General features: G+C 44.5%; 1 protein-coding gene across 1 annotated transcript in view; it reads right to left on the bottom strand.

The window, feature by feature from the left end:
* Nucleotides 1-1,273: 1,273 nt before the first annotated feature.
* The window catches only part of LOC147108601 (uncharacterized), a 159,957-nt gene continuing 135,647 nt past the window's right edge, over nt 1,274-25,583 (bottom strand). Inside the window, exons 12-17 of the mRNA XM_086005284.1 lie at nt 18,216-18,368; nt 15,973-16,102; nt 15,840-15,872; nt 9,793-9,890; nt 6,918-7,001; nt 1,274-6,821 (exon numbers count right to left, since the gene is read on the bottom strand). Of these exons, the coding sequence (XP_085861410.1) occupies nt 6,693-6,821; nt 6,918-7,001; nt 9,793-9,890; nt 15,840-15,872; nt 15,973-16,102; nt 18,216-18,368 (627 nt within the window). The 3' untranslated portion in view covers nt 1,274-6,692. The remainder of the gene's footprint in view (nt 6,822-6,917; nt 7,002-9,792; nt 9,891-15,839; nt 15,873-15,972; nt 16,103-18,215; nt 18,369-25,583) is intronic.

The following is a 25,583-nucleotide window of genomic DNA, read 5'->3' as shown; positions in this document are numbered from 1 at the left end:
TATTTGCGTTTTGTGGGCACAACGGCTTTTAAAAGGCAGTTCTTTCAGCTGTTTCCTCATTGGTAGATAAATCCTCAATCAGAATGCCACGATGGGTTAGTATCTGCAGTGTGAGAGATATGAAAATTAATTGCCCCATTATATGGGGTCCAGGAGACAGTGGCCCACAAAGACAAAAGCCTTGGACTCTCCTGCCTTAAAGATTGTTCTTCAATTATTTATCATTTTATCTCATTCCTAATGTTTTTTTTAATCTTATGTTTGAACTAAACAATTTGGGGGAAAACATTTTTTTTCAAAAATGTGTCACCTAAACTCAGCACTGGATTGTGTTGGCTTTTGTTTTAGGTATTACATTCTGATTTAAAATTTACAATAATTTTTAATTAAGCAGTGACTTGAGTGAATAAGAATTGAGCAATAAATTAATGAGTGTCTCTGGTGAGTTTATCACAACTGGGTAATTCATATCACAACTTACTCCACATCTCCCCACCCTTTTTTCATTGTTTTATTTTTCCATATGAACAAGGAAGACCATTCGATTCATTAGAGAAGGGCAAATTTAGGAGAGGTACAGAGAAATATTTCTTTATGCAGAAAGGATGTTCATACATGTAGCAACCAGAGAAAGTCTTTCTCGCTTAAGGACTTACCATTCTGCCAGGTGCTTCCTTTGAAAGTGAGAGCTGATGAAAGGTGTCATTAAATAGTGCTAGGTGAACATTTTCAGCACTTACATTAATTTGATCCTGAAATACTGAGAACAATTGAAGGGGGGAAAAAAGTAAAATTCTCTGCCATCATCCACACTCTGAGCAACCAAAGAATGGAAATAGTGAAAGCAACTAACAGTTATATGCGAACACCTGATGCAAAAGCAAAGCTGCGAACAAAATGACACACACAAACACAAATGTGACATTTTACAATCTGGATGATTAAGAGCAAAGAAGCAACACCTAGTGTGCTTTGTAAATGGAAGTTAAATGTCAAAATGAGTATTTTATAAATGATGGATATGAACAAATTGATTTTTGTTTATTACTATGTCAACAACATTTTTTTTTAGTGCGGTCACGGAGGGTTACTGTCGCTGATGGCAATATGGCACAGTGCAAGTCAAAATTGCACCTCTAGGCAGCTCTTACAATGTGTAATCAAAGTAGCACCACCAGATGGTGACAGTAAGAGACAGAGGACTAGGTAAACTCTTACTGTGAACTACAGTATGACAGACTGGCTTAATGACAACCGGATGCAGCATTGCAAATTTATAATATGCATTAAATAATTTATTAACTGATAATTGGTTGCTGAAAATACACATTGCAACACGGCATGTTACATAATGCTAGACGCCATCAAGCTAAGCTTCATTAATAATCCTGATCTTCTGCGTACAATTCATGTATTTTTTAGGCAGATATGCTCACGAGCTACATGCATTCTGCTTTTAAATTGATGCATGTCTGATCAATCTGAAGGTTAAAACCATGGCAAATAAAAACAGTTCACAACAGTTGCCCTGTTGGAAAGAATGTTGGGCAATTTCATGGGAGGCAAGTGGGCATTTCTTGCACCCACCTGGTTCCATTCTAACCCATTGAAAAAGGTGGGACTGGCAAGATAGGAAATTAAGCCCTGATATTTACAGGGAGAGGGTCGTAGTGCCCGGAAATGCAAGTAGTGCAGAGGTTCTGCCGAATTTAACAGCAGGACCTCATTTGAATTTTTTTCTCTTCGTTTCCCGGCCGGTAGCCAGCCAGATTGAGAGGCTGACTGGGTGTCAGGTGGCAAGGCCTGCACTGGAAGGCTTCAGCTAGGGAGCGGAGAGGAGGGAGGGGGAGATGGGAGCATGGGTCAGGGGGCGATCAGAGCGTGGGTCGGGGTGGGGGAGATCGGAGCATGGGTTGGGAAGCCACTTTTCCTGATCAGTAGGGGGCAAGCACTCCTGCTCCTCCTGGTCCACAAGCAGTCCTGGAAAAAATCTTAATGGATCCTGTCTTTCTCGCCTCTCTTCAGCTGCCAGTTTTCCCAAGCCCTGGGAAACCCAGCCAGCAGCTGTTAAATCTGAAAGGCTGTTAAAACTTGGGGGAAGAGAGTTCCAGATTTGTGTGAAAAAGTGCTTCCTGGTTTTGCTCCTGAAAAGCATGGCTCTAATTTTAAGATTATGTCCCCTTATTCTTGATCTCCCCCACCAGAGGAAGTAGTTTAAACACCTCGATCAGATCAGCCCTCAAGCTTCTATACTCAAGGGAATACAAGCCAAGTTTATGAACCTGTCCTCATAATTTAGCTCTCCAAGACCCGGTAACATTCTGGTGAATCTGCGCTGCATCCCCTCCAGGGTCAATATATCCTTTCTTAGGTGCAGTGCGCAAAACTGAATGCAGTACTCCATGTGAGGTCTGACCGAGGCTCTATACAACTGAAGCAATAACTTCCTCACCTTTTGTATTCCAGCTCCCTTGGGATAAAGGCAAACATTCCATTAGCCTTTTTGATTGTATCCCTCCAGAAATCCTGCCAGTTCTGCTCTGGCATTATGCAGACTTACTTACTATACCAGCATGGAAGTGAGGGTCTAATGCCGGTTTCCTCATTGATTCACAAAGCAATTGATTATTATTAGGAAAGTGGTTCCACATAAATCTCCAGCATTTCTCTTTGAAAATTAAACTTTTGAGCTGAAACAGCCAACCACTACCACCCCACCGTTGACTACCAAGGTGCCTCTCCAATATCTCTAAGAGACAGTCATGCAGGGAGTGGCCCCTTTATGCAAATAACCCATAAATCAATATTTGGGATAAGGTCTATGCTGGGCAAAACTGACAGCTGGAATTGTTGCCCCATTGCACTTCCAGCAGAGGATTGGGGATTGAGGAATTTCAGGGCCTTGTTGTCTTCAATCTTGAAAGAAGTCAATTGAGAGAGGGACAGTTAGTGGTATACAAGATAGAAACTGGTGTAGAAAATGTAAATATAGATAAATTGTGACAGGAGGTCAAGGGGGCACAGATTTGAACCAGTGAAAGACAAATTTAGGACTAATGTCAGGAGGTTCTTACGCACACAAAAAGTGATCAACCCATGGAATGAGCTTTAAGATCATAAGAAATAGGAACAGGAGTAGGCCATTCAGCCCTTCGAGCCTGCTCCGCCATTCAATAAGATTATGGCTGATCTTCTACCTCAACTCCATCATCCGGCACTATCCATATATCTCTTGATTTTCTTAGTATCTAAAAATCTATCGATCTTTGTGGTAGGGTACTAAAGGGATAAACCTTGGAATACCTTTTTTTTAATTGGCTGTTGTGATAAGTGGATTGTAGGTTTTTTTCTGTATGGATAATAGAGGAAGAACTGTCTTTGTAGTAATCTTGTCAACCTGCCAAATGAAAACACTAAAGGGGTAATTTTGCAATGCTCCACCCCCAGCGTGGAGCCTCACTAGGTGGCGAGGAGAGAGCTGAAACAATGTGGCCCTAACCTGCACTCGCCAGTAGAGTCTTGCAGAATTACCCCACAAAACTAATCAAATAAAACTTATTATTTCAACCAAAAGAAAGAACTAGAGAAACAGTCCTAGTTGACATGCCCAGGAGTCTCTGCAGATCAGTTACCAGCAAGAAGACATCTCAAGATATAGAAGGAAGGTGTGTTAACAGGGGTAGTGGTACCAGTTATTGTGGTCTCCTGGAGTTTACTTGATCACCGCTGAGGGTTGGAGAATCATTTTCCAGAGTTGTTTTCCCTAAATTACCCCAAGGCTTTTTCCTCCTTTTATTTTGCCTCTCCCAGGAGATTGTGGGAAGTGAGAAATGGATTTAATGATGTGAACCATGTGGAATGGGATGGGTTGATGGACCAGCTGATCTTTTCCTATCCTTTTTTGCATGTTCATATGAAACTATTTCCTGTCACTTTCCCTCTCCTTCCTGCTCCACCAACAGCAGCCCTCTCTCAGAGGCTCAGCTTCCCCTCAATATTCATGACTTCTATTCTCTTTTTTCACAATGGCAAGAGCATTTCCTTCTTTCTATAATTTCAGCTCTCTTCCTCACAGTAACTCCCTCCTTGATTTTCCTATCAAAGAGCTAAACTGTGGGCTGAGAATGCATAATAACTGCTCCATTACTAAGTTAGCAGGGACTGTTTCATTATCTGGCATGGTGCAGAGCACCTACAGACCAATCGGACATGCCACTGAACACGTGTTTTTAAATACAGTTAGAAGAAGGTACAATATAACAGACTCAGCACATGGGTAAGAGCAGTCGGCCCTGGAAACTACTACCACACGGACAGATGGATAGATGTATACACAGACACAAAATGACAAGGGATTTGGAACTTAGATGTCAATCGTATAAAAGACACATTCAATTCTGAAAGACCAATCAAATACCAAACAATAAAGTTTATATGATATCTATGAGCAAAACAGAAACCCAAGCCATTTATATGAACAGAACAGGACTGGAGAAAAGGAGCTTTTCACAGCTGAAAACTACAGCACAAATCGTATTAGGTTAAGAGGTGTGTAGGTGGATGTCAAATAGACTTGGGGAAATGACAGGTTTCATGGTTGCTCAGTGGCACCCTCAATGTTTCTAAAAATCAATTCTTTGGAGCTAAATTTCTTTTGTCTGGAGCAGTGCACTCAAGCTCATGAACAAAGTTTAACATCTGAATCTCAAATTCTCGTTCTAATAAAAAGATGAAGACATAAAACATATGATTTTGAAAAAAAATGAATATTTTTCTATTAGTTTACCATGGTCTATCAACAGTCTTTATTTTGGCCTAGAAATTCAGTTGCGTTTGCGCCCACTTACTGGCTATAGAGTGGGTTGCGCCGGAAGTTTTTTACGCCCGAAATTGAGTTCGTCCCTAACATTGGCATTAGCCGGTAGCGCTGCACTGGCACCGATGATGTCATCGGTGTGCGCAGCGCCCCGGTTCCAATGGTAAACCGTCCCGATGGCCAAATTCAGTTGCGGCCGCCTCGCCCATCGCAGCCGCAAACAGCGTTTGCAAAACGGTGCCTTGCAGCTCCGAAAGGCCGGCGCATAAAGGTGGAGCGGCAGCCGGCCGCTTTTCCGGCGGCCGCCTGCCCGCAGCTCCCTCCCCGGACTCCTGCACCATCCCCCCGCGGCATTGGTGTGTGACTCCCGCGAGCCCGGCACTTCTCCGTGGTGCCGGGCTCATTTGCCGGGGGAAATCCAGCGGCGATCTCACGGCTGCAGGCAGCTCCTCCTTAAGAGAAGGAGGAGGCCTGCAGTACCCCAGCCTGCCGCACCGCATCGGTTGCCGCAGCGGCAGCTGGGCGCCGGAAACTGACATTCTTCGCCCCAAACGAGGCGGCCAAACCCTGCAATAGCGCCCGCCGCCGTCTTGGGGCGGCGCTACTGAATTTCAGGCGGGCGCTAGGGGAATGCGGCCCAGCGCTAAATTTCGGGCACTAAAGACCTGGCGCGGGGAGACCGAATTTTTAGCCTTTTATATTTTACAGAGTTGTGTAAATTCTATTTTCCATTACTTTTACCTGAATTTTCTGCAGGTTATAGCTCCAAGGATGACAACACTGAGCCCTAGAACAGTTTTGCAGTTTTTGTATCTACCATCAGCAGCAAGAAACCTCCCTCCTGTTCTCCCTCCACCCCCAACAACCTCAGAACGCTTCCTCCTTGCAGTAAAGTAATGTTTCCATTGCCAATAAGAGCTGTCCTTATAGTCTCTCTGACTGTGACTGTCCAATTAGTGGCAATCACTGGTGTATTCTAGCTAGGCTTGTGCTGTTTTGAGACTGTCCAAAATGATTTTACTCAGCACATTAAACAGTCATCAAGAGATTTAAAAAAATGTCTTCCCATCAGTCTGAATTGAATTTAAACTCAAGGCAGACATAATAGTATTGTCACTCAACCCACTGTGAGCTTTTTTAAGAATAGAATTTGATGGTCTTATCAAAAAAAGAGGTCTTTTGTTGTTCACATCACACACCACATAAAAATATCAAAAATAAGAGCAACATATTGGTCCTAGTTCACTCAATTGTTCCGCATACAGATGAATTGTATGTTGGTCTGCAAGTAACAGTGTCTGGTACGTGTATTCAGGCTTTCAGATTTGAACAATACCTTGAAAAAAAACCAATGCAATCAGTACTCAGCTACCTTAAACTGGAGTGAGACATCATTCTGGTGCTTCAACATTCTGTGCCACAGAATAATAGGATGCTGGGCCATACCCCTGGTTCTCCTCACAATGACCTTTCCAAACTTGAATATCCATCCCATCAATGGGTGAATGAGTCATCCTAGACTGTTTCCGCTTAAGAGCTAATGTGAATGGCACTGAGGGGAGACTGAGAAGAGGTCAACTCGTTGTTCTCACAGATGGTGTGTAGCATAGAGGGAGATAAATTAAATGGGGGGGGGGGGAATAAATATCTTAAAATTGCGATGAATAAATTGGTGCTTCTATTTCAGTTTTCAAAATATAATATGCTAATTTTTGGTACACGAGTACAGATTTGATCTGCAGTCCAGCACTGGAAGGTGATCTGAAACACAACGTAGAGGCATCAGGAAAAAAATCTAGATAAAATCTGAGGTACATTTCTTTCTCGACTGCGGAATACGAAAACCCTAGAATGCTTCATGTAACAAGCTTTCGCATTATTTCTGAGCTGTTTGGAGTCTGCAGTTTCTTTGTTCTTTGACAGCTTTCCTAAAATCTTTAATGAAGGAGGAGACCCATCCGAACATCTCCTGCGAGTCTCGATTCTGTGGCTCTCCAAACTTAACCTATCAGAAACAGACAGAAGCAGATTTGAGGTTATTGTCATAAAGAGGTAACAATACAATGTGCAAATGAATTAGAAATGTCACTAGTAATATTACCAAGATGCAATTGTAGAGTTTCTTCATTTCATCACATTGCTTGGTCAAGTGAGACATTTCAGCTTCATATTTTTGAATTACAGACTGGAAACAAAATGAGAAAGGATCATTTTATTTCAAAACGCTTTACAGACAAGACTTCAGAAAACTAGAGAAAGGCTGCTCATTATGATCAAATTCATTTCTGATCTTCAGACAAAGCTGATATTAAATTATCTTGCTGATTTGATATTATTGTCTTACAGGGTTCTTCAGTGTCTCAAACTATAACAGAAATTGACCTCCTCTGATGTGCTAAGTGTAGAGACTTATTGACATGGCCAACATTTTGTTAGAACTCCAGCTCCTGCACTTCCCCCACATCTCTCTGTCATGCAAGTGCACATCCCAATTTTCCTTCTTTTGCTGGTGACACATGTTCCTCTTCTCTGGCTCATGCAAAATCTACAATTAAGTTAAAGGAAAACAGAGCTGATGGTGCCTGTACTAATAACCAGGGGTGTATTTTGCAATGTTTTGACAAATATTATATCATGAGGCACCTAAAGCTTTGAATTGTTCAGATTCTTGTAAATTATTCCTTTTCTAGAGCTGCAACACGAATTTCCCTAGTGCCCGCACAGGCAAATAATGATTAAAAAACTCAGAGATATGGTACCTGCTAACCCTGCATGTCAGCCTGTGATGCCCAATCCCAGCCATGCTGTCAAATTATTTTGCATTGCTATAAATTGTGTTTGTGCTGTTGCAATGGGTGCGGGGAGGGGACATCATGTGCAGTTTTGATAGCCAGGTGGTGGCAAAGAGGCAAGGCTGTGGTACAATGATTGCTTTGAAGGAGCTCTGTGTCAAACACCGTGATGCAGCCTGAGAGAATGAGTGAATACATAAAGGATCTTAAGGATTATCACTGAGTTCAGAGGCACCTGGAGGCAGTTATAACAGCTGAATTATTGACATTGTGTCTCAAGTTTTTTAGTATCACAAAGACAACCTTCTAAAAAATGTAATATAGAAATAACAGCCTTCTGAAGGTTTGAAGCGCAGAAATGAGCTTACTCTGTACTACACTCACTAACCTAACACAATCTTAAAGAAGACTTGCAATTATATAACGCCTTTCACGGCCTCAGGAATTCCAAAGCATGGATTTGTTAAGGGAAGGTTGTGCCTGACTAACTTGATTTAATTTTTTGAGGAGGTAACAAGGAGGGTCGATAAGGGTAGTATGTTTGATGTAGTCTATATGGATTTTAGCAAGGCTTTTGATAAGGTCCCGTATGGCAGACTGGTCATGAAAGTAACAGCCCATGGGATCCAAGGCAAAGTGGCAAGTTGGATCCAAAATTGTCTCAGAGGTAGGAAACAAAGGGTAATGGTCGAAGGGTGTTTTTGTGACAGGAAGCCTGTTTCCAGTGGGGTTCTGCAGGGCTCAGTACTGGGTCCTTTGCTTTTTGTGGTATATATCAATGATTTGGACTTGAATGTAGGAAGTATGATTAAGAAGTTTGCAGATGATACAAAAATTGGCTGTGTGGTTGATAATGAAGAAGAAAGCTGCAGACATCAATGGACTGGTCAGGTGGGCAGAACAGTGGCAAATGGAATTCAATCTGGAGAAGTCTATCAAGGCAAGGGAATACACTATAAATGATAGGACACTGAGAAATGCAGAAGATCATAGGGACCTTGGAGTGCATGTACACAGATCCCTGAAGGTAGCAGGACAGGTAGATAAGGTGGTTAAGAAGGCATATGGGATACTTGCCTTTATTAGCCAAGGCATAGAATATAAGAGCAGGGAGGTTATGCTTGAACTGTATAAAACACTAGTTAGGCCACAGCTAGAATACTGCGTGCACTTCTGGTCACCACCTTACAGGAAGGATGTGACTGCACTAGAGGGGGTGCAGAGGAGATTTACGAGGATGTTGCTTGGGCTGGGGAATTGAAGCTATGAGGAAAGATTGGATAGGCTGGGGTTATTTTCTTTGGAACAGAGGAGGCTGAGGGGAGACCTAATTGAGGTGTATAAAATAATGAGGGGCCTAGATAGAGTGGATAGGAAGGACCTATTTCCCTTAGCAGAAGTGTCAAGAACCAGGGGGGCATAGATTTAAAGTAATTGGTTGGAGGTTTAGAGGGGATTTGAGGAGAAATCTTTTCACCCAGAGGGTGGTGGGGGTCTGCAACTCACTGAAAGGGTGGTAGAGATAGAGACCCTCATCACATTTAAAAAGTACTTGGACATGCACTTGAAGTGCCGTAACCTATAAGGCTACGAACCAAGTGCTGGAAAGTGGGATTAGGCCGGCACGGACAAGATGGGCTTAATGGCCTCCTTCTGTGCTGTAAATTTCTATGATTCTATGAAAACACTTTACAGACAATGAAGTACTTTTTTGAAGTATAGTCACTGTTGCAATGTGGGAAACGCAGCAGCCAAATTGCACACAGCATGGTCCTACAAACAGAAATGTGATAATGACCAGACAATCTGTTTTAGTGATATTGGTAGAGGGATAAATACTGGTCAGGACACTTGGAGAACACCTCTGATATTAGTATTAATATTAAATTTAACATTGATATGAATTTTATGCTAAGAGCCTACTCCTCAAGAGAAATTGCATAAAAAGCATCCTCAATGTAGTATGTCCTTCAATGGGGCACCATTAGATTAACGTGACATCTACCATGCATTGTTTATGATTCTACATTAATGGAGAAACCATTAAAAATTCCCTTTTTATTAAATGGTCCTCCCTACAACATGCTTTAGAAATGGCTTCCAAATTCAATGTATTGTGCTAAAGTTGCTGTGGAGACATTTTAAATCGCAGCATATTCAGAAAATTTGCTCCCCTGGAATTACCTTCAGCTCTTTGTAGAACTGTCCATCCGAGCTCATCTTGTTCTTCGGTTTGAATACTTTTTTGTGCTGAATAATCTTCCCAAACTCGTTCTTCAAAACTGTTGCAACAGGAAAATTACAAGATCTCAACCATTCTTATTTCAAGTGCGATAACACACTTAAAAAAATCACCAACAATGCAAATACTGCCATTTGACTGATCTGAAATTTATGTTGCCTTTGCCTCACACCAGTGTTGTCGATGGTATCCCATCTTCAGCTGTAGCACAGAGTATGAGATGGTGCCGTTAGCTCGAGAGCATCCGCGAACTCACCCAGAGAAGTGCTTTCTGGGAGCCTCCAGGGTTAGCGTGTCCATTCAGATAGAATAAATAAAGGAACAGTATAACTGGAATTATACTTGGGTGAGAAACGTACTTCCTATACTCCACTGCACCGCATCTATTTGTAGTGAAATGTGAACCAATCTATGCAGCAAAACATCAACAAAATGTGAAAAACAGCAAGAGGTGGAGCGAGAACTGACAACTACTGAAAATGAATTCTTCCATCTCGAAGAGTGGATCTTGTGTAAGCGGAGTGTCTCAGTTCGTTCAGTTCAACCATTTCCAATTTAGTTTCATTTCATGGCCACTAGCTAATGCCTTTGTCTTACTGAAACTCTCTGTCATTTCAGATTCTTAGAAATTTCACTAGATCAATAAAATTGGTGCCTTATTGTTGAAAAAGTTTAAAATGTTAATATGTATATTAATATTTATTTTTGTTGTTTTAAATTGATTTGGGCAATCTTTCCGGATTCTGATTATTCAGAAAGATTTGCAATCTGAAGTGCATTCTGTGTGAATGTCAAGGTTTCAGTTGGAACTGAGTTCAAATTGATTACTGGAGTGAAAACCTCATGTATTTCGCATGGCCAAAATTTCCACAGCTCGACAAAGTTTACTTAGAACAAATGGAGTATGTGATGCGATACCTCTCATTGCCTGTTGGTGGTGCAGCAGAGAACCGTGGGGGAAAAATTTGGTATCGACCATTTTGGGGCGCTAACAGCGGCTGGCCACAAACTTTAGCACCCAGCATCAGCTACCGTGAAATTCGTCTCCAGCGCCCCTGGAGGTGACTGGAGTGCTAAATCAAGCACTACACACTTCTCTTAGGGCGCCAACATCGGGGAACAGGGCGCTACTCAAGCTGTCAATTACCTAGTCCTCAGACAGACTGGTACCTTCCAGTTCTTAAAAGGGAGGTTCAATCATGCTGCACAGCCTCACCCTGATCATTGCTGCTTGTGACCTGGGCCTGCAAGAAGGTGCAATTCTTCAACCAGGAATCTCATGGCTGCTCAGAGGTCCAGGGAGAGAGCTCGCTGGTTCAGCAATCAGGCATTGGAGGCTCTGGTTGTGGCTGTGGAACGCTGACGGGCAGTGCTGTTCCGAGGCACTGGCAGGAGGGCATTGCCCCGGGAATTCACAAGGATGTGGAGGGAGGTGGCCCAGTACATCTTGTCCAGAAGCGTGGTCCACAGCACTCACACTCAGTGCCGCAAGAAGTTCAATGACCTCACTCGGGTGGTCAGGGTGAGTACATACTTGAAATGCTTCTACGTCCCACCATCTCAACCTCACTCTGAGCACAGACGGTATAAACTGCCAAATCCCCAACACTTACCCACCAACTATACCCATGTACTAAAAGTCACATCCACATCTCACACCTTGCTGACATTAACGGCTATCCAACTATGGTAGGCACATCTGCCAAGCATATGGCCGCACACTCACTCACACGCTGTCCTTTTTCTTTCAGGCCAAGCTTGCTCATAACAGGAGGGAGCAGCTACGCACGGGAGGAGGTCAGGCGTTGCTGCACCCCCTTACAGACCTGGAGGAGCGAGTGCACAGAATCACTGAGAGCCATGTCATGGGCGCTATGGCAGTCGGAGAGGTCGACCCCCTTGGGGACAGCAACGGTATGTTCATCACCTCTCCCTCTTCTCTCATACCATTTCCCCCTCACAACACGAGCCCTTCCCACCTTCCATCTAAGTATACTGTCTCCATTCCTTGCTCCCTTCCTGCCCCTCTCCCCTCACGTTAAACCCACTCTTGTGCCTTCCTGCTTTCAGATAGTGAGCAACCATCTGAACAGCCTGTCCCTCAGCCTACCAGTGACAGCGATGCGGGAGAGGATCAGGAACACCAAGCCGGAGCCTCATTGCCTGCGTCTCCCAAGGGCAACACATCGGATACTGGGACCACATGGTCACTGGAGGGGAGCAGAGGAATTAGCTCTGATGTGGGTGAAGCTCCGGGACCCAGCGGGCTGCAGTAACGCCACGGGGAAAGGGAAGCTCGGGAGCCATTCCCAGAGAGTGAGTGCGCGCACGAGTTATGCTGCACAGGACTCAGATGAGGACCTCAATATCGCGGCGATGAACACACAGGTGATGAGCATGCATACTGAGCTCATGGGTGCAATGGCAAGGTGCCCGAGAGCATGGATGCACTGGCTAGGAGCGTGGAGGTGTCCTCCTCCAGCATTGCTCTCATCTCTACACAAACCATCGAGCACATCCTTTCCACTTTGCAGAGGATGGTTGACTTGCAGGGAGACCGTGGAAACCCAGACCCCATGCCGCATGTAATGGGCGAGGTGGCAGCATCTATTGCAGCACAGGCCGAGACAACGCAATGGCTTATTGCTGTAACGGAGTCAGTGGTTGGTGCCATCCATTCTCAGACTGCTCTGATGCAGTCTCAGATTGATGCCACAAAAGCGCTGGCTGCTGCCATCGTAGCTGGGGTGACCACTATCCATCGGGGATCTCACGGTGCCGCAGCAGGCCAGCAATCTGTGCTCGAACAGATTACTCCGGATGCTGTGGTTCTGCCCCGGGGGAGTGGCAGTGTGTCAGTCGAGCCAGAAGGTGTTGTCCTCTCTCAGGATGACAGCATTCCTGCTCCCACCACTGCCACTCCGCCAGTGCACTTGTCGCAGCCTGTAACCCAGCCAGCCCAGACTGCTGTTGCCTATGTAGAGTTGGTGCAATCTGCAGCCAGGCCCTCCAGGCCCAGAGCTGGTCAAGGGCGTCCTGCAAGGCTATCTGCAGTCTCTGGCTCCCAGACTCAGCAGCCTTTCACCAGCCTTGCTGCAGCCACTGGGGCTACATTACAGAGGAGCAGTAGGGTTGGGAGGGGGGAAGTGCGAAGGGGAGGGAGATCATTGAGGAAGGCCCACTAACTAAAATGTTTAGACAAAATGGGGGGGGGGGGGGGGGGGAAGGGGGTTGTACCAAAGTTGGATGTGTTTGTAAATATATTGCTTACATTGTTAAGAATTATTTTGATGTGCTAAGAACCGGTTCTGTTTGTTAATAAATTGTTGTGTTTATTTGTTATTAGTTATGCTTAATAAGACACAGTTGTTCAGAATAATAAAAATGTTTATTTCAATGTTACAAATTTCCTCATGTTTCTCATTGGAACTTTGGCTGGTCATAGGGGCTGTGGGCTGGCTGTAATGATGTGGTTGTTGAGCCCAAATGCCATCTGCTCTTTCATTCGTCGGAAACGCTATGTAATGAGGTGTTCACGAACGGCCCTTGCAGAAGCAACATTGAGCGCCTCCCTCCCACGTTGTTGCTGCTCCTCCTCCTCTTCATCCTCCTCTCCCTCTTCTTCCTCCTGAGGTGGTCCACCAATCCCTGGTGGCAATGGCTGGGTCCTCAGAATGGCGAGGTTGTGAAACATGCAGCACACAACTATGAAAATCGATCCTCGATCAGGGCTCCTCCAGAGTGGTCAAGACACCGGAACCATTGCTTCAAGATGCTGATGGTCTGTTCAATGAGGTTCTTAGTATGCAAGCTCAGCAGGAGTGTTGGGGTTACGGAGCAGTGTCATCATCCAGGGGGAGAGTGGATAACCCTTGTCCTCGAGGAGCCAGCTGCGAGATCATGCTGTGGTTAGAACAGTGCTGGAACACCAGTCTGGCGCAGGATGAATGAATCGTGCTGCTGCCAGGATAGTGGGCATTGACGGTGAGGACGTGCTGTGTGTGGTCGCATACCAACTGCACGTTCAGAGAGTGGAAGCCTTTGCGGTTGCGGAAAACCTCTGCATTTTGATGAGGTCCCCACAATGCCACTTGCGTGCAGTCAATAGCGCCCTGAACCATGGTGAAGCTCACTATCCTAGTGAAGCCACATGCGCATTCATGTTGTTTGTCTCGGGTCATGGGGAATGAGATCTACTCCCTTTTCCTTCTGTAGAGAGCATCTGTGACCTCCCGGATGCAGCAATGGACAGCGAACTGGGAGATGTTTGCAATATCCCACGTTGAAGCCTGGAAGGAGCCGTCGACGTAGAAATTGAGAGCAACTGTGACCTTCACTGCCACCAACAGAGACGTCCTGGTCCTGAGCGGAGCCTGGAGATCTGGCTGTAGGAGGTGGCAGAGCTCTGTGACCACCTCCTTGCTGAAGCAGAGCCTTCTAATACACTGCTCCTCTGACAGATGGATATATGATAACTGCTCCCAGAATACCCTGGGAGGGTAAAGTCTCCTGTGGAGAGCCCTGTTGGCCCTCCTCCCTCTGGCCACATTTCCAACTCTCTCTCTCTCCGCTGCCTCCGATGGTGAAGCTGGAGGGCGAGGCCCTGAGCCAGTACAGCCCCCATTAACTCTTGTAAATGTGGTAGTACCAAAGGTTACAGAAATGGGAACCTGATAACCTTTAAGTAGAAAACCGTCAAATCTCTCCAAACACCTCTCTCCCTCTCCCAACGTGCGTAGGCAGAATTGATTGCTAACAGGAAAAAACAGGAAGCGCACACCTTTAAATAGTGCTCCCCCAGCTCCCAGCCGACTGCAAACCGTCCCCCTCTACCTGTCGTTCCTAGCGGCAGGCGCTGAGGCAGGGGGCGAGAATCAATTTCCGGTCCAGGGCACTACTGGGGTGATGCGCGCCTGGATGATGTCACGATCTCTGGGCGCAGGAGATCGTGGCGGTAGTGTTTAGCGCCACCGCAAACCACTAGTTGAATTTCGTGGGTGGCACTAAAATCGCCGCGCTCAGGCAGTAAGTCGTTTGCGCCCCCTGGTGGTGCTAACAGGAGGCGCTAACTAACCAAATGTTCCCCCCTATAACTTCTACATGCTCAGCATTACCACCAAGGAGGCATTTAGCAACCTTGAAGTTATTTGTGACATCCATGAAATATTTGTGAAATGTAGTGGCTGTGCCTTTAACAAGAGGAGGTATTATTGATTGAGTGGCTCATATGCAACATGAATTACAATAAAAACCAAGACTATTGCACTTAAATAAATAGGTTTTAATATTTAACTCCCCAGAGGAATCCAAAACTGATTATGTAAGGACAAAATGATTGTGAGGAGGCTGGCAGGTTTAAATAAATGCAGTGCTACATATCACTCTAATATGCCTAGACATTTAACACCAGATATATGTTAATACTGTGAAAGAGCAATTTCATTAAGACTGTAAATGTGTCAATGGGATGTTTAATGCCGTTGGTTATTTTTACCTGCTTTTGAGCAGGTGCTCTTATTTTCTTTCTCCTCGGACTCCATTTCCTCCAACCCCACTCCATACTTCTTAATCAGCAGCATTGTGAGGTACAATCTTTGATGCCAACAGGCACCATCAATGTCTTCAGATCACCAGCCAGGAGGTGACCAATTCAGGAAGTGGCCTTATCCGAACAAGTGCCCACTCTTGTGCAGAGCGCCCAAAAGAGAATAGCCAACTTACCCCTAAGGTGGAGAGTTGTACTTAGAAATTACTTAGAAAGTTGCTGACGCACCAGTAATCGATGCAACAAGAAGAATTCCTCTATTTGTAATTTATGGTGAAAATGTAAACACATTCTTTATCAAAGTGTTTTATGATTTTGCTACAAATAATGCCCAGATGACACCTTCCCCCTGAGATACTCAGAAGACCAACCATATCAATTTGCTACATGGTGACAGAGAATCCTACAAAATCTCTTCCTATATAAAAAGGAGTATTTACCTACCATCTATCTCAGCAATCAGACCCTTAATGGAATCTAAGAAGGAAGAGAAACAGACCAGCATCAGGAATGCAGACGATGCGGAGATATTGTACCCTTCCTAATAGCCCTGCTAGATTTAAATGTTTCCACTTACCTCCAGGAACATCTTCAAATTCTGTGAGCTCTTGGGGAAAGTTTGCCAAGGCTGGCTCTTGTGACATAATCTGCTCCACAAGAGCATGAACTAGGGTGAACTTCCTGTCCTTTCCTTGCAACTGGGCCACCTATGAACAGATAACACTGACAAATTGAGATTATCCCTAAATCCCTTTAGACAATTTCAGATGTAAATTAATCCGATAGAGGTTAGATTTCACTTTAAAATGAACTATACTGGTTTGAGCTTTGACATACAGCCCTTTATAAAATTGTGCATTATCATCCAAATCATATGAAATCTGTAATAAATGCTCAGCAAGAATCACAAAATGATTCCCATCTGCATATTCAAAGGGTGGTTGAAGTTTGAAACTCTCTTCCGCAAACAGCAATTGATGCTAGATGAACTGTTAATTTTAAATTGGAGATTGATTGCTGTTTGTTAACCAAAGGTATTACGGGATATTGGCCAAAGGCGGGTATATGGAGTTAGGTGACAGAGCAGCCATGATCTCATTGAATGGCAGAACAGGCTCGAGGGGCTCAATGGCCTACTCCTGTCACTATGTTCCTATATACAAGGAGAGAGGTTGTTCTGCTTGCTATGTGCAGTGACATCACTAAAATGTTTAGCGATTTCCTCTGTCGCATTTCCAGCAAAATTATAAGTCATTCTTCTTAAAACATGTTTGTGATATTAAGAGAAATATTGACCAGAGGAAATCTTCATAAACATATTTATTAATTTGCTGCTCACAGCAGTAGAACAATTCTTACTTATGGATAGCGACAGTTGATTAAAGTAATAAAGTATCTATAAATAACAAATTGTGACATTTTAAGTAAGTTCATAATTGAATCTATTTGGTACACTACCTGCTATGAATGCTTTAAATGGGTTTTAATATTTGGCTGTTTGTAATCATGTCTAAAATAATGCATTAGTTTACAGACTGCAACATTTATCAGCCTCATCCTGCGTTGATGGTTCTGGAACATTAAAGTCATAAGCGTTCCTGTGAAACAAGCAATTGACTCTGCTTACAGAATGGTCTCCACTCAAAAAGAGTTATGCACTCCTCTTCAACAATTCTTAGTTTGTTCTAATGGGTGGGTCTACTTATTCAGTAGTAAATCAAATACCCCTTATAAACTGACAAGCACTGGGAATATGCTGAATAGGGTATCGAGAGCCAGCAGCTGTTAAAGGGACGATGCTGCCCTTAAGGATGTGGTGATTTTGTTCTTGAAAAGAGGTCTTCCAGACAAAAGGCCCAAATCGCTGATTGAACATTGGAGGCCATGGGGCACTAGCCTTGCAACAGAGGGTGGCCATATGTAGCCTTGGAGTTGAACTGGGACATAAAAAGCAGTATTTTTTATCAACTAGATATTCCAGCTATTTTTTTTCCAAAGAACTACTGCAGTTATGACTTGATATCATATGTTTAGATGTCTAGAGAAACCCATATTCAAATGCAGCTCAGGAACAAATCATTAAGGGTGCTGTTATACTGTAGATAATAGTTTGATAATAATTGACTCTGCATAGCTTTGAGTTATACTGCTGGCTGCATATTGTTTTCTGGTTAGGATAAATTGAGATTTGCATATATGTGCTTACAAGTGTGTGCAGAGCTTCACTCACCAATATCCAAATGCCAGATACATTTTTAAATGATGCTGAAGAGCTGATAGTGCAGTCATTTCTTTGTGCTTATATTTCTTTGTGCTTATATAAGAAAAATGTTAAAATGAAGCTTAAAATGTTTTTAAAGTTTACTTAGCACCAGCTGTAGTGATTCTGTAGTCAGTGTGAAACCCAAGCAGCATTAGGCTCCTGGTGGAGGTCACATACTATTTCCCAGAATTCAATGCAGCACTTGATTTGCAGCTTCACTCCTGAGTTAGGTGAGTGATGTGTCACGGTGTGATATCCCAGGACAGATTCTTACAACTTAACTTGAGGATCGCAATTTTAAAAATTCATGCTACTTCTGAGCAAAATCAAGAGAGAACTTTGTTGACACCTGAATTAGTGTAGAAAACAAGCATGAGGCCCAATCAGCATCATATCATTTGCTTTTCTACACTGCAATTGTTTTTTCAGACACATCTGAACTGCAATTGGCAAGTGCCTCCTTTTGACAGGAAAGCTCAGCATTGTCCATGGATCTTCATATCATACCAGGGGCCAGCTTTAAGGTTAGCGTGTGGTAGAATTTGTTCACAACTTACTTTTGTCAGGGAAGAAAGACAAAATCCTTTTGCCTGTCCCTTGCCAGCATTCTTGTTCAGGAAATTACCAATTGCGAGGAGGTACTCGAGCACAGAAACAAACAGTTTACTGTCCTGCAACTGCAAACATGCCTTGATTTTCTGCTTTATCAGCTGAAACAAAAGCAAGACGAAAAGATTAATGTGACCTCATGCCACTCAAGGCTCATAATCATAGACAACAAACTAGTCCTCATTATCAACGTTCCATCTGATAAAGGTTGGAGATATTGGTCAGAACTGTGGAAAACGATTAAGTAAAACATCAAACTTAGAGTAAACATTTTTTTTAAATAATCAGGTTGGACCACACAAGACAGATTGAAAATATTCCATTTCTCCCTTTTTTAATGATAGACTTTTTTGACCAGTGGGACTATAAACTATTTCACAGCTCTTCCATGTACTATCATGAAGCATCAATCTCTACTGGAAGTGCAATGAAAGAACCACGCATTGATGGTGAGCATCCAGAACTCATTCAGATATATTCTGAATCCAAAGTAAACAAAAGCCCAATGTGTAAGTGGGAACAGCACCTCTCCAGATCACAAGGCAAGACTGGTACATCCACTGTAAGACTTCCAGGAAACATAAATGCATCACCATTGCTGGACCACTAGGACTAGGAGGGAACTCTGACGTGTGCTCCTTCCCAGAACGTTAGTGATCTGATGCATAATAAAAGTGCCTAGCTTTGCAGTAACTCTGAATCTTGGATACAACAGAAAATGGCATCACATACAAGCAGAGGCAAACAGGCTTCTATATAATTTTAATGGAATGGCTGCATCACAATTTGAACACAGTGAACTTGGTATTTTTCCCACTTAATTCAAATGTTCAGAATTAAAGCTACTTCAGATTTGCTATTGAGTTTGGTGTCATGCTGTTTGTTGGTAAAGTTGTGGGCACTCTGGTAGTCACGCACATTTTTTTAAATCAGTGTTGGGGGATTGCCATCTTTCACTTTTGGCACCCAGTGTTAGTACAGGTAGACTATCCTTTATCCGAAAACCTCGGGACCAGCCGTGTTTCGGTTTTCGGAAAATTTCGGATTTCGGAAGGTATTTTATAAGACTGGGAAATGTGTCGGGGGGGGGGGGGTCGGCGGGGGGGTCCGCGGGAGTCGGGGTCCGTGGGGGGGGGGGGGTCGGCGGGGGGGGTCGGGGTCGTGCGCACAACTTGCGCTGACCCTCTGCTCAGCGTAAGTCGTGCGCCACTCTGGTCATGTCGTGCGCACGACTTACGCTGAACGAAAAAACCTTCGGTTTTTAGAGGGTTTCGGTTTTCGGAAGTTCGGATAAAAGGTAGTCTACCTGTACCAGGTACTCAGTAACATACATCACTGTCACATCCAGAGTAAAACTTCCGTCTCTCCTGCCCCAACAACATGCTTTTGTTCCCAACTACAGAACAGTAAGCTCTATTATGACAGTATGAAGCATTCTCTGAGCAAGACTGTCAATTTAGTGTCTAATTAGAGGGAGCTTTGTACTGTCATGTCCTCTAGGAAATCAGCTGGGATTATCCAAACTATTTCACTCAACGCCCTTACAACAAATAAGCAGAGATTTGAGCCCAGGTCCCAAAGGTAAAGCACATTAACTCACTGGGCTATCCAGCCCATTAAAATGAACTTCTAAGTAAGTTACTGTAACATTTGAATAAATCTAGCTCAACTCACTATGGGCTGTAACCATTGGTACACCATTTATGTGTCTATATAAAAGCTTTGTGAGATCACATTTAGGGTGTCACACATGCAAGTTTCCATGCCACACTTAAAAAAATTATAAACAAACACATCATCATTCTTCTTCTTGCTAACAGACCTCCAGATCTGCACAAGGACAATTAACTTCTAATTGACCTGAGGAAAGCACAGCAATTAGATCTTAGGCTGGATTTTGTCAATGGGGGCGCGTTGGGGACGGGACTGCTGGTTTTCGGGTTTCAGTCCTGTTGAGTCTGTGTTTCCAAATTTAGTTATGCTGAATAACTGGACACAGACTACAGAAATAATTAAACAGGTCTTTAGTAATTGAGGGTCAGGGCTGAACTGGAATACACTTTGCTCCACAGGGTTTATATACCGGTGTGGTCACCACCGGTACTACAATGTACAGGAGCCATCAAAAAGTAGTCCATCACCTTAAGGTATCCTTTTAAGGTGGTACAGGTTACATACACTACAATTCCTCCCCTTTTAGCTTAACAGTGTACACCCCAAATTAAACATTACATGGATAACATATATACAATTTACACACAAAACTGTTCAAAGATTCAGTCTCTGAGGAGGCCTCCTGATCCGGGCCGGATAACGCCTTTCAGGGGTCTCTGGTTCTCGTTGCTGGGGTGACCCATCCATTTGATCTCCTATGGATTGAACATCATCATGTACGTTCGAGTCTGAGGTAGATGCTACAGGCTCAATAACTTCTTCAACTGGTGTCTCTGCCGTAGACATGGGGTCGACCCTTGTTCTCGATTCCACAAGTTGGTCAGCATGACGTCGTATTACGTTCTCTCCAACGTCTACCGTGTACATCAAGGGTCCTTGTCGGGCACGAATTGTTCCGGATTGCCATTTATCATTCCTATAGTCCCTGGCCAACACTGGTTGTCCTATTTCCAAACTCCGAGTGGCCTTGTTATTTACGTGCTGGAATTGCTTGTTTTCGACTTCCCTACGCACATTGGGTTTTAACAAATCCAACCGGGACCGCAACCTCTTGTTATAGAACATTATGGCAGGGCTTTGATTTTTCACTGCATGCGTGGCGTTTTGATATGCCATCAGGAAATTGTCCACCTTGTGTTGTAGTGGAATATGGTCTTCGCTCATGGCCTTTATCGCCTTTTTGAACGTTTGTACAAATCTCTCGGCCAACCCATTTGTAGTCGGATGATATGGGGCAGATGTATAGTGTTTCACCCCATTCTTTTTCATGAATTTCTGGAATTCTTCTGACACGAACTATGGTCCGTTGTCTGAACATATTTGTTCCGGCAACCCATTCCTTGCAAATATGGTTCTTAGAACTGCGATCGTCTTTTCAGAGGTAGTGGTCGACATCTTAAATCACTTCTGGCCATTTAGAATGTGCGTCTACTGCTATCAAAAACATGGAATCCATGAATGGACCGGCAAAGTCGATATGCACACGTTGCCATGGGGTTGAAGGCCATTCCCACGGATGCAGCGGTGCAATTGGAGGTGCGTTTTGAACTTTTTGGCACCCTGAGCCGCTTTTAGTCAGATCCTCTATTTGTTTGTCGATACCTGGCCACCACACCTAAGCCCTAGCAAGGCTTTTCATCTTGACTCCCCCCAGATGACCTTCATGCAATTCCTTCAGAACTCTCTCCCTTAATTTAGGAGGAATAATCACCCTTGTTCCATACATCAATGTTCCTTGACAGACGGACAGCTGTTCTCGTCTGGCTGAGAATGCTGGTGACAGTGGGTCGCCATGTGCTGGCCATCCCTTCACTGTCAAATCGTAGACCCGAGACAGTGTCAGGTCGTTTCGGGTCTCTCTCTCAATATCCGCATTGGTGACTGGTAAGCATTCGATGATGGTCGAGTGAAATATCTCGACAGGGTCAACTGCCGGTGCCTCTTCCGCTGTAGGTAATGGCAGGCGCGACAGCCCATCAGCATTACCATGTTGCTTTGTACCTTTGAATTCGATATCATATTGATGTGCCCCTAGGAAAAGGGACCATCTCTGAAGCCTCTGCGCCGTCATAACCGGAACACCCTTCTTAGGGTTAAAAATGGAAACCAACGGCTGGTGATCTGTCAGCAGCGTAAACTTTTGGCCTTGCAGGTAATGGTTAAATTTCTTAACTCCCCACACGAGGCTGAGAGCCTCCCTATCTATCTGAGCATAGTTGCGCTCTGCGGAGGTCAATGATCTGGATGCGAATGCGACTGGCCTTTCCAAGCCATTTGGAAACTTATGAGAGAGCACTGCCCCGATACCATATGGAGAAGCATCACAAATTAAGCGAATAGGCAGCGTTGGGTTAAAGTGAGCCAGCACTTCCTTAGAGGTGATCAGTGCCTTGCTTTTTTGAAAAGCCCGCTTACAATCATCGCTCCACTTCCATGGTATTCCCATTTGCAAAAGAGTGTTCAGCGGGTGTAACACCGTGGATAAATTTGGAAGAAACTTGTGGTAATAGTTAACCAACCCAAGGAACGACCTCAACTGGGATACATTTTCCGGAGCGGGAGCTTTCACAACAGCTTCGATCTTGTCAGGTGACTTATGGAGCCCCTCCTGGTCAATGACGTGGCCGCAGTATGAGATTCGCTTTTGAAAGAACTCACATTTCTGGCGATTAACTTGGAGCCCATATTCTTTCAATCTGGTGAGCACCTGCTCCAAATTCGCGAGGTGCTCCTTATCATCATCTCCTGTAATCAGAATGTCGTCCAGGTAGCATTGTGTGCCTGGAATTCCCTGCAATACCTGCTCCATGGCCCTTTGCCAAATCGCTGGAGCCGATGCCACTCCAAAAACCAGTCTATTATACCGATATAAGCCCTTATGTGTGTTGATCGTGAGATACTGGCGTGACGCTTCATCAACTTCCATCTGTAGGTACGCCTGCGCCAGGTCTATCTTGGTGAAGTGTTTCCCGCCAGACAGCGAAGCGATCTTCAATCCGTGGAAGCGGATATTGCATCGTGTGAAGAACTGGATTAACAGTGATCTTGAAATCGCCACAGATGCGAACCTTCCCAGGTTACCCCGGCTTGTTGCTCAACGAACGCTTCATGACAGGAACAATGGGTGTGGCCCATTCGCTCCAGTCCATCTTAGACAGTACTCCTGAACGTTCTAGCCCTTCCAGCTCTGCTTCCACAGCAGGTCGTATCGCATAAGGTATCGGTCTGGCTTTGAAAAATTTTGGGTTTGCATGTTCTACAACCTTGATGTTTGCCGTAATTCCTTTCAGTGTTCCCAGTCCCTGTTGGAACACCTCCATCAGGTAACACATACAAGTCAATTTCCTGACTTTCTTTACCATTGTAGACCACATTTACTTTTATCTTTCCGATGGGGTATACTATTTGCCCAGTGTATGTTTTCAATACAATCTCCGTATCCCTCAGGGGAATGTGCGAGAATAACCTTTTGTAATCTTGCTTATTCATGACCGTCAATGCCGATCCTGTGTCCAATTCCATCTTCACTTTGACTCCTGCTATCAGAAGCATGACCCAGATAGTTTGGTGGTCTGCTGTGTTACCCACATTATGTATTTTTAGACAACCCAGTTCCTTACTGCTGGAGTCTGATTCCATCTTCTGTTCATCTGAACTGTTCTCTGTCACCTTGTGTACTTTTTTGTACTTCTCCTGTGGCGACTTTTTGCTGCTGGTCTTCTTTCCTGACCGGCATACTCTCGCTATGTGACCAAATTTGCCACATTGCCTGCATTCTTTATCTTTGAACCAGCACTGGTTCTGGTCATGCGTTGTCCTTCCGCAACGATAGCACTTTACTGCGCCCAATGCCATTTCATTGGTGCCGAATTCCAATGGCCTTTGCTGTATCTCTGCAGCGCCTCGTGCTGCTGCCTCGTGCGATGCTGCAATGCTGAAAGCTTTGTCCAGCGTAAGATCCTTTTCCTCTAGCAGTCGCTTCTGGGTTCCTTCCCTTAGGAGCCCACACACAAACTTATCTCTCAGTGCGTCTGCTAGTCCTGTACCGAACTGACAGTACTTTGATAACTTGCGCAGTTCGATTAAGAATTCAGCGTTGCTTTCCTCTAAGTTGAATTCTTTTGTAGAATTTAAATCATTCCGCTATCAGCAGCGGCGTGGGGTTTAAATGCTCTTGCAAGATAGTAACAATATCCGCGAAACTCTTTCCTACCGGTTTATCTGGTGTTACAAGGTTCCTTAATAACCCGTACGTCTTCGCACCCATTGAGTTTAATAGGGTTAGTGCTTTCTTATCCTCCGGTACCTCATTCGTTGTACAGTAAACTTCGACGCGTTCCACATAAGTGGCCCAATCTTTCACATCGCTATCAGAAGCAGTGATGTTACCCGTTTTTGGCATCCTTGTTGAGTTTCCTTTCCTTCGGATATGATTATTATTTTATTTTATTTTTTTCAAAATGGCGGCTTCCCGCGCTTGGCGGCTTTTCCCGCGCTTGTCTTCTTCCCCCGCCGACTCAAAATGGCGATTACTGCGCTGTTGCCGTTCTCGCATCCCAGCAGTCCTTTATTTTCCCCTACGCTGCTGCTCTTGTTCCCCGCCGCTCCCGCGGTCCTTGTGGACATAAACGCTTTTCTGGCTGCTGCGCGTCTCTGCCCCGATTGCAGTCCGGCCCCTGACACCGGCTGCGGTCGTGTTCTCCGCCCTTTTCGTCGTTTCCCTCCCCTTCTCTTACTGACAACTCGGCCGACTTCCCCCCCGTGCCGCTCGATCGGGCTTACCTGCCGCTGTCGTCGAAGGGATGTTCACTGATGTTTGACTTCGTGGCCAGAAACCAACCCGGGTTCCCAATTGCCTCCCGTGCTATGCAGTGCCCAGCAGGATGTTGAGGGTGGATGTCCTTGATCGACGCCTGTTTCAGAGGCGAAGCTTCCTTTGATGCAACTGCCGCTAGGTAAGATCAGACTCGTCGCCACTGTTGAGTCTGTGTTTCCAAATGTAGTTATGCTGAATAACTGGACACAGACTACAGAAATAATTAAACAGGTCTTTAGTAATTGAGGGTCAGGGCTGAACTGGAATACACTTTGCTCCACAGGGTTTATATACCGGTGTGGTCACCACCGGTACTACAATGTACAGGAGCCATCAAAAAGTAGTCCATCACCTTAAGGTATCCTTTTAAGGTGGTACAGGTTACATACACTACAATTCCCACCCCCAATGACGTCTGACCAACCCACGCTATTTTCCCTTGATTGACCTCGTTAGGCCCGCTGTGCGGGCTTGCCGGCCAATTAAGGGAAAGCTGGTGATAGAGGATGTCAGCGTATGACGCTTCATCTGTCAAAAAAATTGACAGATGAATTGTCAGCATTTGACAGCTTTGAGAAGCTGTCAAACACTGACAATCTCTGTTCTAAGGTGAGCCCTTGCACTGAAGGCTCATCAAAACCTCTCTCTTCAGCAGAAAGCAGATGGATGCTGCATCTGAGAATGCAGCAGCCATTCTGTCATCTCTGCCACCGAGATGAGGCACCTCCGGATCCCCAAGGGTTGATGTCTGCAGGAAGAAGCAAAGGTAAGGGAACTTTTTCCAACACTTTACACTCACCTCTCATACTTACCTTTCCACACTTGC

This window comes from Somniosus microcephalus, chromosome 13, assembly GCF_052327205.1.
Source record: "Somniosus microcephalus isolate GS21.2 chromosome 13, FLI_Smic_1.0, whole genome shotgun sequence".
Lineage (NCBI taxonomy): Eukaryota > Metazoa > Chordata > Chondrichthyes > Squaliformes > Somniosidae > Somniosus > Somniosus microcephalus.
This window is presented reverse-complemented; position numbering and strand designations above follow the sequence as displayed.